Below are 14894 nucleotides of genomic sequence, written 5' to 3'. Positions count from 1 at the left end.
AATGGGTGGCAAATTGATCATAAGATCTGTGGCGACAAAAAGCTACTTTCTTTGTTATATTCAATTATCAAACATTCAAGAAGCTAACCCTGAACGTGGAAAAAAAAAAAAAAACTAACATTATAAAAATAAATGAAAACTAAAGAAGGGATAAAGAAGCGGGCAAGTAAGGTAAGATTACCTCCCAATAAAGTTGGTGGCAATCCATACACTGCCAAAACTCCAAGTTCCGGTCAAAAAGGCAGTCGGGAATGACTTGGAACCCTCTTGAAGCTGCAATAGCTTCTTCAGTGGTCAGTGGTTTCTGAATGAAGCTCCCATTGCATTTTGTACATCTTGACATAAGTTGTTCCTCAGTAATCTTCAATTGGAAGGTCTCGATCACCTGTAATAAATAAAGCACATCAAACTGAAGCACTAGCAGAACTTCCAATTTTCTTATTCTTGATTATGTGCAAATACAAAAACAAATTAGCTTTTATAAAGCTCTAAAGTTTTTTTATCTTATTTTTGGCTCAAGGATAAAAGTAAGTGAGCATAAGCTTGGAACCAGATAAATTCCATATAGCAAAAAAACAATAATAGCTTCCAGGAAATCTTTGCATAATATTAGCTGGTAAAATTTTAAAAGTTCTTATTGATATGTTCAGTAACTAATGACCTACAACTTGATTTTCAATTATGACTACTATCAACAAGCCTTATTTCAACAATTGGGACTATGGTAATAAAACCTGTTCATTGTGGGACAGAGAAACCGAGAGAGGTTCCAACCCAATTTGGCGCTGCAATGTCATCAAAGCAGTGATATCTGCCCAAACAAATGGACTAGACAAGCAGCAACCATCCCTTTAATATTCAAAATAATAATTTATGACTGACAAGCAACTTTTATTAGGCCAAGAGACCCTTGCCAACACCTAGACTGCTAGACCTGATGCTCAAAGCTGCATGCTGGATGTAAGGGATAACATCTGGTTTTGCTGAAAGAGTTTAATAAATCAAAGCCAAAGATTTCAACAGATAACCCAATGAAAGGCCCATGGGTATGACCCTCTTCAGCGGTAATAATCATGATGATCTCATACGCATCTTCTTCCTTTAAAATATTATATTTGGACCATAAGTTTGAAAATCAATGAAATGGTTTGTTGTTGGACGGAAACTTTTGAGCGAAACCTGAGTAACAGAGGTTTGAAGGAGAAAAGTTCAAACCCAACAAAGCAGCAACCAGACTTTACATGTTGAATTGGTCTGCTCATTCTAAATCACATCAAACTTAGCATTCGCTAAAATCAACTTGACATTTCGAACTTCCACCAATCAAAGCAGAATCAGGTCTTCCTTTAGTTTAAAACCCTTATTGGCTTAGACTTGGCTTGCTCCTTAAGAGGGTGATAGATCATATGATTCAATAACAATATTCAACTACCTGTTTGCTGTGTCAGTTTCAAATTAAACTATTTGGCCCAAGGTCCGCTGTACCGGTACCGGGGCCTGTACCGGTGTCCGGCCGGTATGATGCGGTATCGGTACCATACCGTACCAACACACGGTATGCTCCGGCATACCGGTTCAATTTTTTTTTTTGTTTTATTTTTTTTTGGAGGTCTCCAAGTTATTAATTCATAAATACAACTCCAAAATTACATTATATTGCATATTATTATAGGTTTAATTTTTGAGTTCGGTAGTGATATAAGGACTCTTCATCCAAAATTTTAAATATATATTCATTTACATTATATTACAACTATATCATCCTAAAATTAAAAAATATATATATAAATGTGAATTAAAATATATCTAAACTTTTAAAATACAAAGCACAAAAAATGATATGCTAACCTTAAGATCTGCTCTGCATTTAATATCTCGTCGAGTGTCTATGACGCTCGTAGATATCTGAATCATTAGCATAATCTGAAGGAATATCAGTTCAACCCTCTAACAAAGATGCACTATACTCCTGAATATTCATCCCATAAGGCATCCTCTCTAGATTATAAAATATCTTAGATCTCTCACTCAAACTCTAGCTTTGAGAAGTATCATCGGAATGATGGTATGGCTGTGGAGGAGCCCATCCGAATATGTTGGTAGCAAAATCTTATCCGTAAGATGCTCTAGGCTGCATAGGGTAGTAATCACTAGAAGACGATGCCTCGGATGCACCATATCCATATGGATCATAAAGTGGCTGCGGATAATAAGATCCATAATGCGAGAATGATCCAGATACATCCATAGATCTTACTCCACGTGCAAGATCGTCTGCAGCTGTATTGTGTGCTAGACGACTTCTAAGAGCCCATCGTCTATATGAAATTGACTCCCCACAGTCTCTACCGACTCGTTCACCATGATCCCTATCTTGTGTGGCATGTGTAAACTGAGACTCACCGGTGAATTGAATATCACCCTGCGATTGTCTCATAAACAGTGATCTCCTGTCCTCTAGTTCCTCCCTGATCATCAGATCCATGACTACTACTACCAGTATCATCATCACTCTATTTGATCTCCGAATCTAAGCCAGATAGCTCCTGTACTCTTGAGAGTGGTGCACGTGCAACTATTTTTTTTTTCTTTTGTGCCCCTCTGTAACTGAGTTTTCTGTGATTGAAAAGATGGATGTCTTGTTGCTGACTGCCGACCTCGTCTAAACATCTGTCGCTCAAACTTCTACGAGAATGTATCGGACATCAAGTCATATGATGAATGAGTCCCCTGTGTCCTCTCAGACTGTGGCTGATCAGCTGGAACCTTATGTGGAATATTTTTTCTGCCCATTGCCCTGAATCCACCCTGATCTCCCCGAGCTACCCAACTGGCTGATCGTGGAGGGGACCCCGACTCATCAAGTTCTGACTCCTGCTGCTGACCTGCAAACCATCCGATGATCGGATCGTTATTCTCGTCAGCATAATTATCTAGTATCGAATCAGTATATTTCAGTTATACTTCCTCCTGAATACATTTTAGCTTCAACCTCAGATTATAGCAAATATATACAAGATCATTGAGGCATTTTTTTGTCAGACGATTTCTCTATTTGTTGTGAATAAGAACGAAAGTTGACCAATTGTGCTCACAGCCACTAGCAGAGACCATCTGAAAAAGAATACGGACAGCCACACCTCTCAAATATTCTACGGATATTTCAAAATGAATCTACCATTCAGCTGCAAAAGCAAAATTCATATCAAATTTTATGATATTATTAAGCAAAATTACATATCAATATATGCTGCTCATTATTGATATGTAATTTATTTGGATTCATCCGTTTTTGCTTACAACAGCTGATGGGACTCCAAAGCTGTCTGATTCCTCTCTAAACTGTTTTATCTGTAAAAAAATATATTTATTAAATTTATAAATATATCGTTAAGTACAGATCGAATTCAGTTGAATAATCACATCTGTTTTAAACTAGCATACCTCTTGCAGACACAACGATGTGATTTCTGGATCGAACACCATCTTATATATCACATTACGAAGAGCAGCAAGAAGCTCGTTATCCATATCTATCCCAGAAATGATATACTGAAATCTCGGATTCAAATAATAAGCTGCAGATAAATTTTATAATTAATTAAGTATACTTTTACAAGTTAAGCAAAAAATATTTTAAAATATTCTTGAATCCGTGCTTACCGACTAGATGCAAATCTCTACCCATTTGATAGTCCCAACGGCGCTCAATGATGTTAATGAATTCTGGAACATGCTTCGAATCATTCTCACTGGTCTGTTTCTTTGTCTTCTCCATCATATAATATAAAAAGCCCATCTGGAGATATCTTTCACTATCCACGATGTGAAGCACCTCATATAATAGATTAATAGCCTTCATTACCTTCTCAGCCCGCTGCCAGAATGACTGACTCGTCATCAAGTTCTCCACATAACTTCCATCAGTGCCGGTTCTCGCATATCTGCTCTCCTACTATTCGACACTAACAAACATCTGACGTAAGGCTGCTTTCTTCCGAAGAAGACTATCAAGTGCTATGTAGTTGGTAGCAAATCGTGTGATACCCGATCTTAAGATCTCCCCTTCAGTATACATCCATATCAATAAAAAAACTCATGTGTGATTGTAGATGAATCTAGTAATAGTCTGAGCAATTTCCACTACCTGCTGCACCCTACGAATCTTCTCAATATCCATTAATATAAGATCAATGCAATATGCAACACATGAGGTCCAGTATATTTACGATCGCTGCTCTATCAGCAACTCTCCGACAACCTTATATTGTGGTCCATTATCTGTGATGACCTGCACGGCATACTACTCACCCACTAAATCATCTCCTCCATCAGACCAAGTATATATGTGGCATCATGCATCTTATCTAAAGCATCAATTGATTTGTAAAAAAATATTTTTTCATCACAGTATGTCAAAAAAATTAATAATGCTCCGTCTAGTAGGACCGATCCAACCATCACACATCACTGGCAGTCCGTATGTAGGCCATTTATTCTTGTAAGAAGCAATCCATCTCTGCAGATCCTCCCTGTTACTGTCAAGAAGATGACCATAGATATCCTTAGGTCCTGATGGATCTACACCCGGGCCGGCAGCCTCTATGACTGAAATGACAGATCGATAGTAAGGATTGTCTGCTGCATTTGTTAGAATATGGTTGAAATGAAATTATAATCCAATAGCTCGCCACATCCTTCTTCTTTATCTTTTTTCACCATAGTGTCAATCCTCTGCTGCTTTGAATTCTTTCTGGAAAAAGCATATGGATCCAAATCATGGATGATGGCTCCTGCTGAAATATCTTTGGAAGACCTCCTCCTACTGTCAAAAGCTTCCAACAAAGATGACATGCTGTGTCTGCTCCCTCTACCATCAGGCTCTCTGACTGAGGTAGTTCTCTTGAACTCGAATTTTTCCTCATCGATCGCTGATCCAGACTCCGATTCATAGCATGATGGTCCAAATCATTCTCTATACCTGACCATCTCCTCTTGTCGGTACTGATCAGTCAAGCTCGTCTGAATGACAGCCTCAATCTGTGCCTCGTCATTTGGAGCGGAAGCCTCTTTTGACTCTCTAAAGTGATAAGATGGCTCTGCAGCTCGATGGTCCACTTCCATCCTTTTCTGTTTTGTCATTTCCTTCGCTGCTTTCGAATCAGTGAAGTACTTTTTCATCAACTGTCGGACCTCCTATGGACATTTCCAACATATAGACACATCAGGATAACCATCAATCAGGTGCTGCTTTAACCTATACATCCTTCCTACTTTGAACTCTATGTTACACTATTTGCATCTTCAATGATGTCGAGCCAAGAGCATCTCGTCATGATTCCAACCAATATCACGCTCTGAATCTTTCTTCTTACTCATTTTTGTAAATACAACAAAACACGACAGTTTAATAATTATTAAAAAAATATTATATATAAATTAAAAAAAATTCAATAATAATTTTAAAACTCATAAATTAAAAAAAAATATTATATGCTTCAAATAATATTTTTGAATTAACTGTAATATAACACTATTTTTACATATTTTTTATTTGATAATATTTTTTTACTTAAATAATTATAAAAATATTTTTAAATTTAAAAAAAAAATTAAAAAAAATTCGAAGTTAGATTTAAGTAGCTTGAATCATTCTAAACATGATTCTGAAACTCTGATTTTTTTTAATTTATTTTTTTAATAATTTTTTTATGAATAAATATATATAAATATTTTAAAAATATATAATTAATAAAAATCAATGATTTTAGTGTCATCATATAGATATTCCAAAGATCTATCACATATGATGAAATCATGCCAAAATTTATCATACTAAAATCATACTTTTGTATGATTTTCCCTTATTTTCATATTTTTTCGTTCTTATCTTTTTTTTAACAATAAAAACATAAAAAATAAAATATTTACTAAAAAAATAATATATTATCTTACTTCCGATCAAAAATCAACGTCTTCTCGAACTAGTGCTGCAATTTGACGAAATTTTTTTCTCTTTTTCTAATTTTTTCGACGTCTCGTGAGAGTCTCAAGCAAGGAATGCTCTCTCGGGAGTTCTCTGAGAGAGCTCTCGAGTCTCTCAGACAACCCACCTGGGCTGTCACTAAAAGACAGCCTTTAGTGACAGCCCAGGCCCCACCCCACCCCCTCCCACTCCCCTCACGTGAAGGATGTCGGTACGGTTCGGTTCAACACCGAATCGAACTGTACCGGTCCATACCGTCTGAATTTGGACGGTATGGCGCCGAATCGTACCGAACCGCCCGGTTTGGTGATGTTCGGAGCTATTTTTCAAAGAAAATGGCCGAACCAGATCGGCTGGCCGCCGGTCCAATTCGGTACGTCCCGTATCGGATGGTTCGATCCAGTACGGCATTCCTTGATTTGGCCCTTTTCCTAGAATACATACTGCAACACCAATATTAATTAACACTTATATTCTTTGTTATAATTGAAGTATCACCAAGATTCAAGGCCATGATATATTTCTGCTCATGGTCATTGCATCACTATCAATCTATATAGTCATGCCGTAATGATGCCACCATCTTCAATTTTCGTATTAACAAGAAACTACTCAATTTGAGTTGAATCTTTTTCTGATATCTAATTATGTATTCCATTATCCAGAGGAAAACAACTTTGCACAGGACATCTATATAAGATAAAACAGTAATAGCATCATTAAAGTCTGATGCAATTATTTCTTTGCATGCTTCTAATCTTTGATTTGCTTGCAATGCCTTAGCTTTAATATCTCTATACAAAAGCAAAAAGAGCAACAGTTTGGAGAAGATGAAAGCTGGTTTCAGCATGTGAAAAGCTACACTGAATAACAGGCAGTGACCAATCCAAAAAACATGAAACTCTACACAACATCTGTTTGAACTCTAACCGCATATTATCTTCTACCAGGGGAAAGTTTCATTAAGAAACAATCTGGTCAAATCCATGCTTACCACCAAATCGCCAAGGTAATTAATGTTTTCCTTAAATGTTGAAAGATTATTAGAGAAGCTCCAAACATCTCACAAATGAGCACAATGGATCGTCAATACTTGATGAAGTGTCAGGTCAAAGTTGAACAGACATTGGTCCAAAATACATCTCCATCTTGGGAATTGAATGAAATGAGCTTCATGAAGCACTAAACTGGAAAAAACCAAGAGAAGCCCTCAGAAAGTTCGAATATGTAAAAATATGTTGATAAATCCAATGCCGCTCTGGGTTAAGGGAGGCAGAGTAAGACAAAACCTCATGATAATCACTTTTGAAGGGCGTAGTTGTCCTTATATCAACAACATTTCAGGTAACAAAAGCTAAAAATAGTTTCGTCTTATCAGCGAAGCTGCAAAAGTCACTCTCTTAAATAGGCAAACTAATTGATGGCACAGATAAATTATGTCTCACTCTAAGTAACACTATCTATCATGCATACTGCATATCGGGGTGGTGCAAAAAACCGGCCACTCTTCAAACACAACCTGAACCAGCCTCTTCAGTCTGGTTTATATCAGTTTTTTTTTTTTTTCAAATACGGTTCAGTCTCAAATTGAGTTTTCAAAAAACCAATTCAAGTTGACTCGGCCCGATCCAACATAGATGTGTGTGTGTGCGTGTGTGTGTGTGTGTGTGTATTTTTATATTTATATATACAACTTGATCCAACCTGACATGGAGGATGAGGGTTTCAGCTGAGCGACATCTCAACGGGTTTTCAAATGAGAGCTCTATTTATACTATTTCAAAGAGGTCAACCATGCCGGTAACCGATTGGTGCAATTTGATATGCCCCAAACTGGCCGGATAGGAATGGTTCGGCACTCCTTGGTTTTAAATATCAGTATTGAACCCGTATCATTTTTTAATGGGAATGGTATAACGTTAGTATGGTACTGGTACCAATTATAAGTACCAAAAATGGAAACCTCAGAAAATAAAAAGACCATCAGTAGTGATTGGTGCGATCGGTATTGTCTCCTTCCGATAATATTCGCATCCATGGCTTCTTCCTTCTCACTATTTAACTTATTCTCAGCAATAGCCATATATAAGAAAATTGCTAGATAGTTTATATCAGTATCTAAACAGCCACCATAAGCACCAATAACCTAAATTAATCATGTGGGTATAGATAGCTTGACAAAAGATTCGCCAAATTGTTCCAAACCAGATGGTTCAAGATGTGTCGAACCATGCTGGTGGCCCGCCAGCATAATTCTGACCATGGTTCTCAGAACCGTCCCGAACCAGACGGTTCGGTGCATGCCAAACCAGACCAATGGAGAACCGAGACGGTTCCAGCGGAGAAAATGGCACACGCCGGTGCTGGAGAAGAAAGAGAGAAAAATAGAGGGAGAGAGAGAGATGGAGAGGGAGAGGCCGATGGCCCTCTGCGGAAGCCGACGGCGGCCCTCTGCGGCCGTCGGAGGGTGGAGGAAGCCACTACGGCTCAGTTCGTCCAATGGAGCTGCCGCAACGAGCGAGAAAGAGAAAGAGGGAAGAGACCATCGGAGATGGGAGGACGGGACAACAGAGAGGCCGTTGGAGATCTCTGGGTGGCCGTCGTGGCCGTCGGGCGACAGAAGCGATGGGCGTCGGCCGTTTTTAAAAGGGAAGACGAAGAGTGAAGCCAACACTTGGTTTGCTGGCTTCACTGTTTTAAAATTTTTTAAAAAAGTTTAAAAATAGTGAAGTTGGCACTCGATTTGCTGGCTTCACTATTTCAATTTTTTTTAAAAAAAATCTTGAAACAATGAAGCCAGCAAACCCATTGCCGGCTTCACTATTATCGGACTTTCTTAAAAAGCCCATGAAACAGGGACGATCGCCCTTGTTTCACACCGCGGAGCCGCAGGTGGCGTTTACACCACCCGACGGCCACGACAGCCAGTCGGAGACCCTCTGACGGCCTCTCCGACAAACCCCCTTCCTCTTTCTCTTTCTCTTTTTGTCCTCTGATCCTCCTCCTGTCGGTTCGCGCCGGTTCAATCCGGTATGAAACCGTACCGGACCATGCCACCGACTGATCGAAGCGACCGCCAGTATCGATTTTCAAAACCTTGATTCTGACAGTAAAAATGGGATACCTAGCAAGGAGAAGAGGGAAAAGGAAAGAGCGGGGGAGAGGGAAGAAGAGGAAGACAGAGGGCCTCCGAAGGGCAATCGGGATTGCTGTACATAGTGGAAACCGAAGGAGGGCGGAAGGAGGGAAGAAAAGAGAGAGTGAGAGGAGGAAGCCAGAGGCCGACGGTGGCTACTGGAGGCCTCCGAAGGGCTGGCAAGGCCACCTCACAATCGTCGAGGCCGATAAAGGCTAGAGAGGCTCCACCCTCCTCTCGATCAAAATAGAAGCTTTGGCTTTTGTTTTCTTCTCTTTTTTTTTTTCGATTAATCACGTGAAGTCAGCAATCATCGATTTTTCTTTTCTTTTTTTTTTAATGTCTTCGGTTGAAGTGGGCAATCCAGTTGCCAACTTCGCCCAATATTGCTCAAAAAAAGGGCCAAAACAAGGGTTGATGCCCCTATTTCGATCCGACACCTTCGGGCCTCTGGACGTTGTCCCTCTTCCCTCTCCTTTCCTCCTCCCCTCTCTCTTTTCCTCTCTTCCCTTCTCACTCCTCCCCCCTCACCAACCCTCCAGTGAGCGCTATAAGCCTCCAACAGCCACCAAAGGCTCTCTCTCTCCCTCTCCTTTCCCTCCCCCCCTCTCTTTTCCTTCTCCCTCCACCCTATGGTGTCAATCCAATCCCCGCTATGGTTTGATTTGGGGCATATCGAACTATACCTCCGACCGGCCGATATGGAGTCCGGTTCTAGTTCAGCGATCCTTGGCTTGATATGTTTCCACAAACAAACCATATTTCTATAAAAGTATAGCATCCAAATTTGTCATTTACACACTCTACAACATCTAAATGGTGATAAATCATTTTCAGCTTGATCATCGAAGGCTATAGATATTTTCAATTCAAATGTAAAGAAACACCTCAGGGTTGTCTAGAAAGTTTGGCACAAATTCCTGTTCCCATCACTTGTTACTCAGGGGAGAAGAAAATGTTATACTTGGCATGAGTTGTTACTCTTCTTCCGTTTAGAAGTCTTGCTACACTTCTTAAGCATCTCCATAAGATCACCGATTTCAATATCCTCGAATTGATAATTGGATGGGTTATGTGCATCCCGACTGATAACAAGATGTTAGTTTTGTCGATATTATTATTAGTGATGAACTATTGCTGTTGATATATTCTTTCTGGATAAGCCTGTAGCCAATGTAGAACATTAGTTCTGCTTCGTCATAAAGGCAACAGTAGAACTTAAATCTAATGACAATAATATGGACAGAAAGTACATTTCAAAGAAATTTGTCCTGCTGGTTCATAACTTAAGGTAGCAAATAAACCAAAATATATTAGGAAAAATTATAGAGATGCCCTTTCAAGTTTGGGTCATTTATACTTGGAGCTCTGATTTTAGAAAAAAGTATCGATCAGCTAACAAAACTTTTTGCGAACAAAACTTTTTGCAATGTAACCTAACCATTTATGTGGATCCTAACACCGTTAACGGAATGAGAAAAAGACAAGAATACCCTTGATTCAGAGAGGTTGTCCTTTGTCATTCATTTATTTGTACAAATCTCAAAGAACTCCATCGATCTCAAAAGCACATCGTCTGTAATCTATACACCACAGATCTTAAAGCACCTGGTTCTCTATCACCCATTTGCCCACATAAACAACAAAGCACTTCATCCTCTATCATCCATTCGCTAGCACAAATATTAAAGCACCCGATCACTTATCATTTATCTGCTTGCATAGATCTTAAAGCACTTCATCCTCTATCATCCATCCGCTTGTACTAATCTCAAAACACTTCATCATCTGACATCCATCCGCCTATATAGATCTCAAAGCACTCCATTCTCCATCATTCATCACTCTACACAAATTTCAGAGTGCCCCATCCTTTGCCGTCTATCTACTAGCACAAATCTCAAAGTGGTCCAACATCTGTCTACCTATGCAAATCTTGGAGCACTATATCCTCTATCATCCATTCACCTATACAGATCTCAAAGCACTCCATTCTCTATCATACATTTGCATGCACAGATTTTAGAGCACTCCATCTATTGTCATTCATCTACCTACGTACTTAAAAGCATTTCATCCTTTATTATTCATCTTTCTGCATAGAGCTCAAAGTACTCCATCCTCTATCATTCATCCATTTGCATGGATTTTAAAAAGCATTCCATCCTTAGTTATCCATCCATTTGCACAAATCTGCATTCCATCCTTTATCATTCATTTGTTAGCATAGATCTCAAAGTGCTACTCTCTCTCCAATTCCTACCAAAACAAGTCCCTTGCTAAGTTAGTGGGAATGACAATTTTAAGATTTTACAAAAAATTAGATATCATATGATCCTCATGTGATAATTTTTTTATAACGATAATAGGCAGCTATGCCACATGGCAATGAATTTAAAATTTTGGTGGCTAATTGATACTTTTTAAACTTTTGGGGTCTAAGTGTAAATGACCCAAACTTAGAGGGGTGCCCCTATAATTTTTCCAATAAATTATGATAATATAAAAGTTAAGAACCCTGTGTACAGCACCAAATGCACGTTAATGATGGAGGTTACTTAGAAAGAAAATAGAACACTGCAAGAGATTTGAACATAATTGCATAAATTACAATTTTAGATTTCTTAAAACATCAAGAGTTTGGCATCAACATTCAGATTTAGCCTTTTAGTGGGATTGTGGCTCTCCGAACAATCAAAAGGAAGGATAATTCTAATTTAGAGTATCCAACATCATCAAAGTCTAGTTAGCATAATGAGAACTCAAAGAAAAAAGACACAAACCTTAAAGCAAGAAAAGTCATCAATATCTAGAAAATTATCCATGAATGTACCTCTCGTAGTTGGTCATTCTTGAGAAGATTCTTCACCCTGTATACTTGATTCCTTATCAAGTACTGGTGTTTCAAGAGCTTCACATCTCGTGTTAAAAGCACCCTTTTTTCTTTATATGCTTGATCTAATAACCGCCTAAAGACAGCATAGCAAATATGCAAGAAAAACATACGAGAACCATATCTCTAGAAAAATTCTGAGATTCACATAAAAACCAAATTTGTGCAGAGTGTACCTTGGTTCGGGTTTTTTTGAAGATGGAATAGCAGCATCAATTCCAACACAGCGCAGATATTTTGCCAACCCTTCTACCTGTGGAAGCATTTGATCTTAAGTTATATGCTCTAAATTTTAAATTATTAAAATTTGAACAATGTCAAAAATTCATTTGAATAGATTCCATAATATCAAACAATAAAAAGAGACATGTCCTTGAACAAGAACTGAAATGACCATCAGGCAAATGGACCTTGCAACTAGGGTTTAAATCAATATTGTCGTAATTCATGGTAGAAAAATAAAGAGTTTCTGGTTGTTCAATATTTACATCAAACATGAAATTTCCAAAACAAGAAAATAATATTGGCAAGAATCAATTGCAAGAATCTTCACAGCACAACTATGCTTGCATTTGCCCTCAAATGGCAACTTTAGATTATCGATAATGGATATGCTGCCAATGAAGCATGAAGCTATCGACCCAAACTTCATATCCAGGACTCAAGATTTGATTCAGGATATGCTTACTATATACATTATCCAATGGTAATACAAGCTAATCAACTCATGGACTCAAGACATGCATGTCTACTGCTTCTAGTCACATAGGAAGCATTGCAGCCACTTAGAAGTAGACGTTGTTATAACTTCATGAATAAGAACATTAACATGGAGAAAATAAAAATCTTGCATGAATTCAGTATGAAGAGGAACATGTGAAGAAACCTTTCATACCATTACGTCACATAGAAACTTTGGGCATCCATCACCACCTAATGATAGATCCCATGGTGGGGGGCCCTGCCAATCACCAACAGAATCAAACTGCCCTTTGTGGTTTGCATTTAATGATGATTGTCGTTTTGCTTTTCGTCCAGAAGACCTAGGGACTTTGTCTGACTCCTTCAACAGAATCTTCTCACCAAACTTCCTGACAATGGTTGAGATGAAGACGTTCAGAGGAATATGTCCACTCAAAGCACTTGATTTGACCATATCAGATGCTTTACAAAATTTAATCCTCAAAACATTATCACAGATATTTGACTCTGTGAGTATTTCCTTCAGTCCAACAGTTGCACTGGAGACATTCAGCTCAGTCGGACTAGATAATGGTTTGTCTGCAAGAGTCATGTTCATCAAGAATAATACAAAACCAGAAACAGGAAACCACCATTTTAACAGCTAAAAAGAAATTAAGAACCAAAAAGAAATGTCACTTCCAGGTAGGATTGCCTACATGGTCATGCACCAAAAAATTTCCACAAGATAGAAGGTCATATAGACTTATTTGTCAAATCCCTTCCCCTCTGGATAACCTTAATCAACCATGACTGAGCCCTGAATCTTTTCTATTGCCTATTTGAAACCCTTAAAGGTCCGTTCTTTAGTGGGTAAAAACTTTACCTGAAAATCTATATTTTTCTAAGTAAATATTTTCCGGACAATATTTAGATAGGAAAATAATTTACTCATGTTCTTTTACGTATGAAAAAATGGCTTCAAAATTGGTTACCCATGTTCTTTTGCATTACTATTTTCCTGGATAAATTACTAAAATTTATCCATATTTCTCAGAATACCCTTTATGCTTTTTAAATTTGGAGAAAGTGAACGACTGAGTTATTGAATATTGAATGATAAAGGCATTGGAAACGAGGATGGAACATCTTAGGAATAAAATTAAATATCTACTTTACTAGCTAATGAAAAAATAATTTAGCCACCCTAGGTGAGTAAGATTTTTCCTCCATTTTATGGATAAATGCTATCTATGAAAAAGTAACTTACCCATCTTGAAAAGCGCAAGAACATGGATAAGTTGGTCAATAGAAAAGTTGACAAACTTTTCTATGACATTTATCCACCAAAGAATGAGCCCTAAATATGTATGGAATGTGCTAATTTGACTATCATGGAAATTATGTCATTAAGAAGGAAAAGTATAACAATTTTCATCAAATGACACCCAAGCACTTAAAATTTCATTGTTAGGTAGCAAATTTTTCAAGCAGTCATGAGCCTTTATGAAAACAACGTTTGATCAAACGAAATGATTATTATACAATGTGCGCATGAGAGACACTGATTATCATAAAGCAAGCGCAAATGCATCCAACATATATTAAGTGTATGTTATGATATACTATGTCCAGGACAATCTAATGAGATTTTCTATCCCAAGATAAAAATAGGGTACAAAAATGGAGAAAACAAAAAAAAAAGTGGAAGAGAAGGATAAAATAATAAGGGAAAGAGATGGGCTGCAATGTTGCATGGAAGCAGAAATATACATGTTAAGTTTAGCTTGGCAACAACAAACATTGGAATTCAAGGAGCTCATAACCATACTGATCAGTAATCATAAAGGTAAAGTCATGTTAACATTATGAATAGAAATTGATGCCAATTAATCCCAGATCTCTTAATAGTTATTAGAAATTCGCTTTCCTCATTATTCATATTTTTGATTTTAAACTTACATTATTGCATTTGCAATTAGTAAGAGTCCGACATACTCACATGTTGCAAATCAAGGACATATATTGATACTTTTAGATGGTTGTGATATGAGATCAAGCAACACTAACTGGGAAAAGAGTGGAACCACATGGATTGCACGAGGCTGTCTGAATCCTCATTTGTTGATTACTAATAATGGAGGTCTGGCCATTTATATCCCAAAATCCATCCATATGGCTGGAAATACGCCTTGGCC

At 37.8% G+C, this 14894-nt stretch overlaps 1 protein-coding gene across 3 annotated transcripts in view; it reads right to left on the bottom strand.

Annotated features, from left to right (window-relative positions):
- The window catches only part of LOC105054358 (uncharacterized), a 42372-nt gene that overhangs the window by 9361 nt on the left and 18117 nt on the right, over nucleotides 1-14894 (bottom strand). For all 3 annotated transcript variants that reach the window (XR_012135362.1, XR_012135361.1, XM_073245655.1), the window contains exons 4-7: nucleotides 12911-13296; nucleotides 12192-12268; nucleotides 11956-12091; nucleotides 182-385 (exon numbers count right to left, since the gene is read on the bottom strand). Coding sequence is in view for 1 of the 3 variants with exons in the window: in XM_073245655.1 (XP_073101756.1) it covers nucleotides 182-385; nucleotides 11956-12091; nucleotides 12192-12268; nucleotides 12911-13296 (803 nt within the window). In the remaining 2 variants the exon portion in view is untranslated. The remainder of the gene's footprint in view (nucleotides 1-181; nucleotides 386-11955; nucleotides 12092-12191; nucleotides 12269-12910; nucleotides 13297-14894) is intronic.

This window comes from Elaeis guineensis, chromosome 11 (genome assembly GCF_000442705.2).
Source record: "Elaeis guineensis isolate ETL-2024a chromosome 11, EG11, whole genome shotgun sequence".
Classification (NCBI taxonomy): Eukaryota; Viridiplantae; Streptophyta; class Magnoliopsida; order Arecales; family Arecaceae; genus Elaeis; species Elaeis guineensis.
The sequence above is the reverse complement of the archived record's forward strand: the minus strand, read 5'-3'. Positions and strand labels throughout refer to the sequence as shown.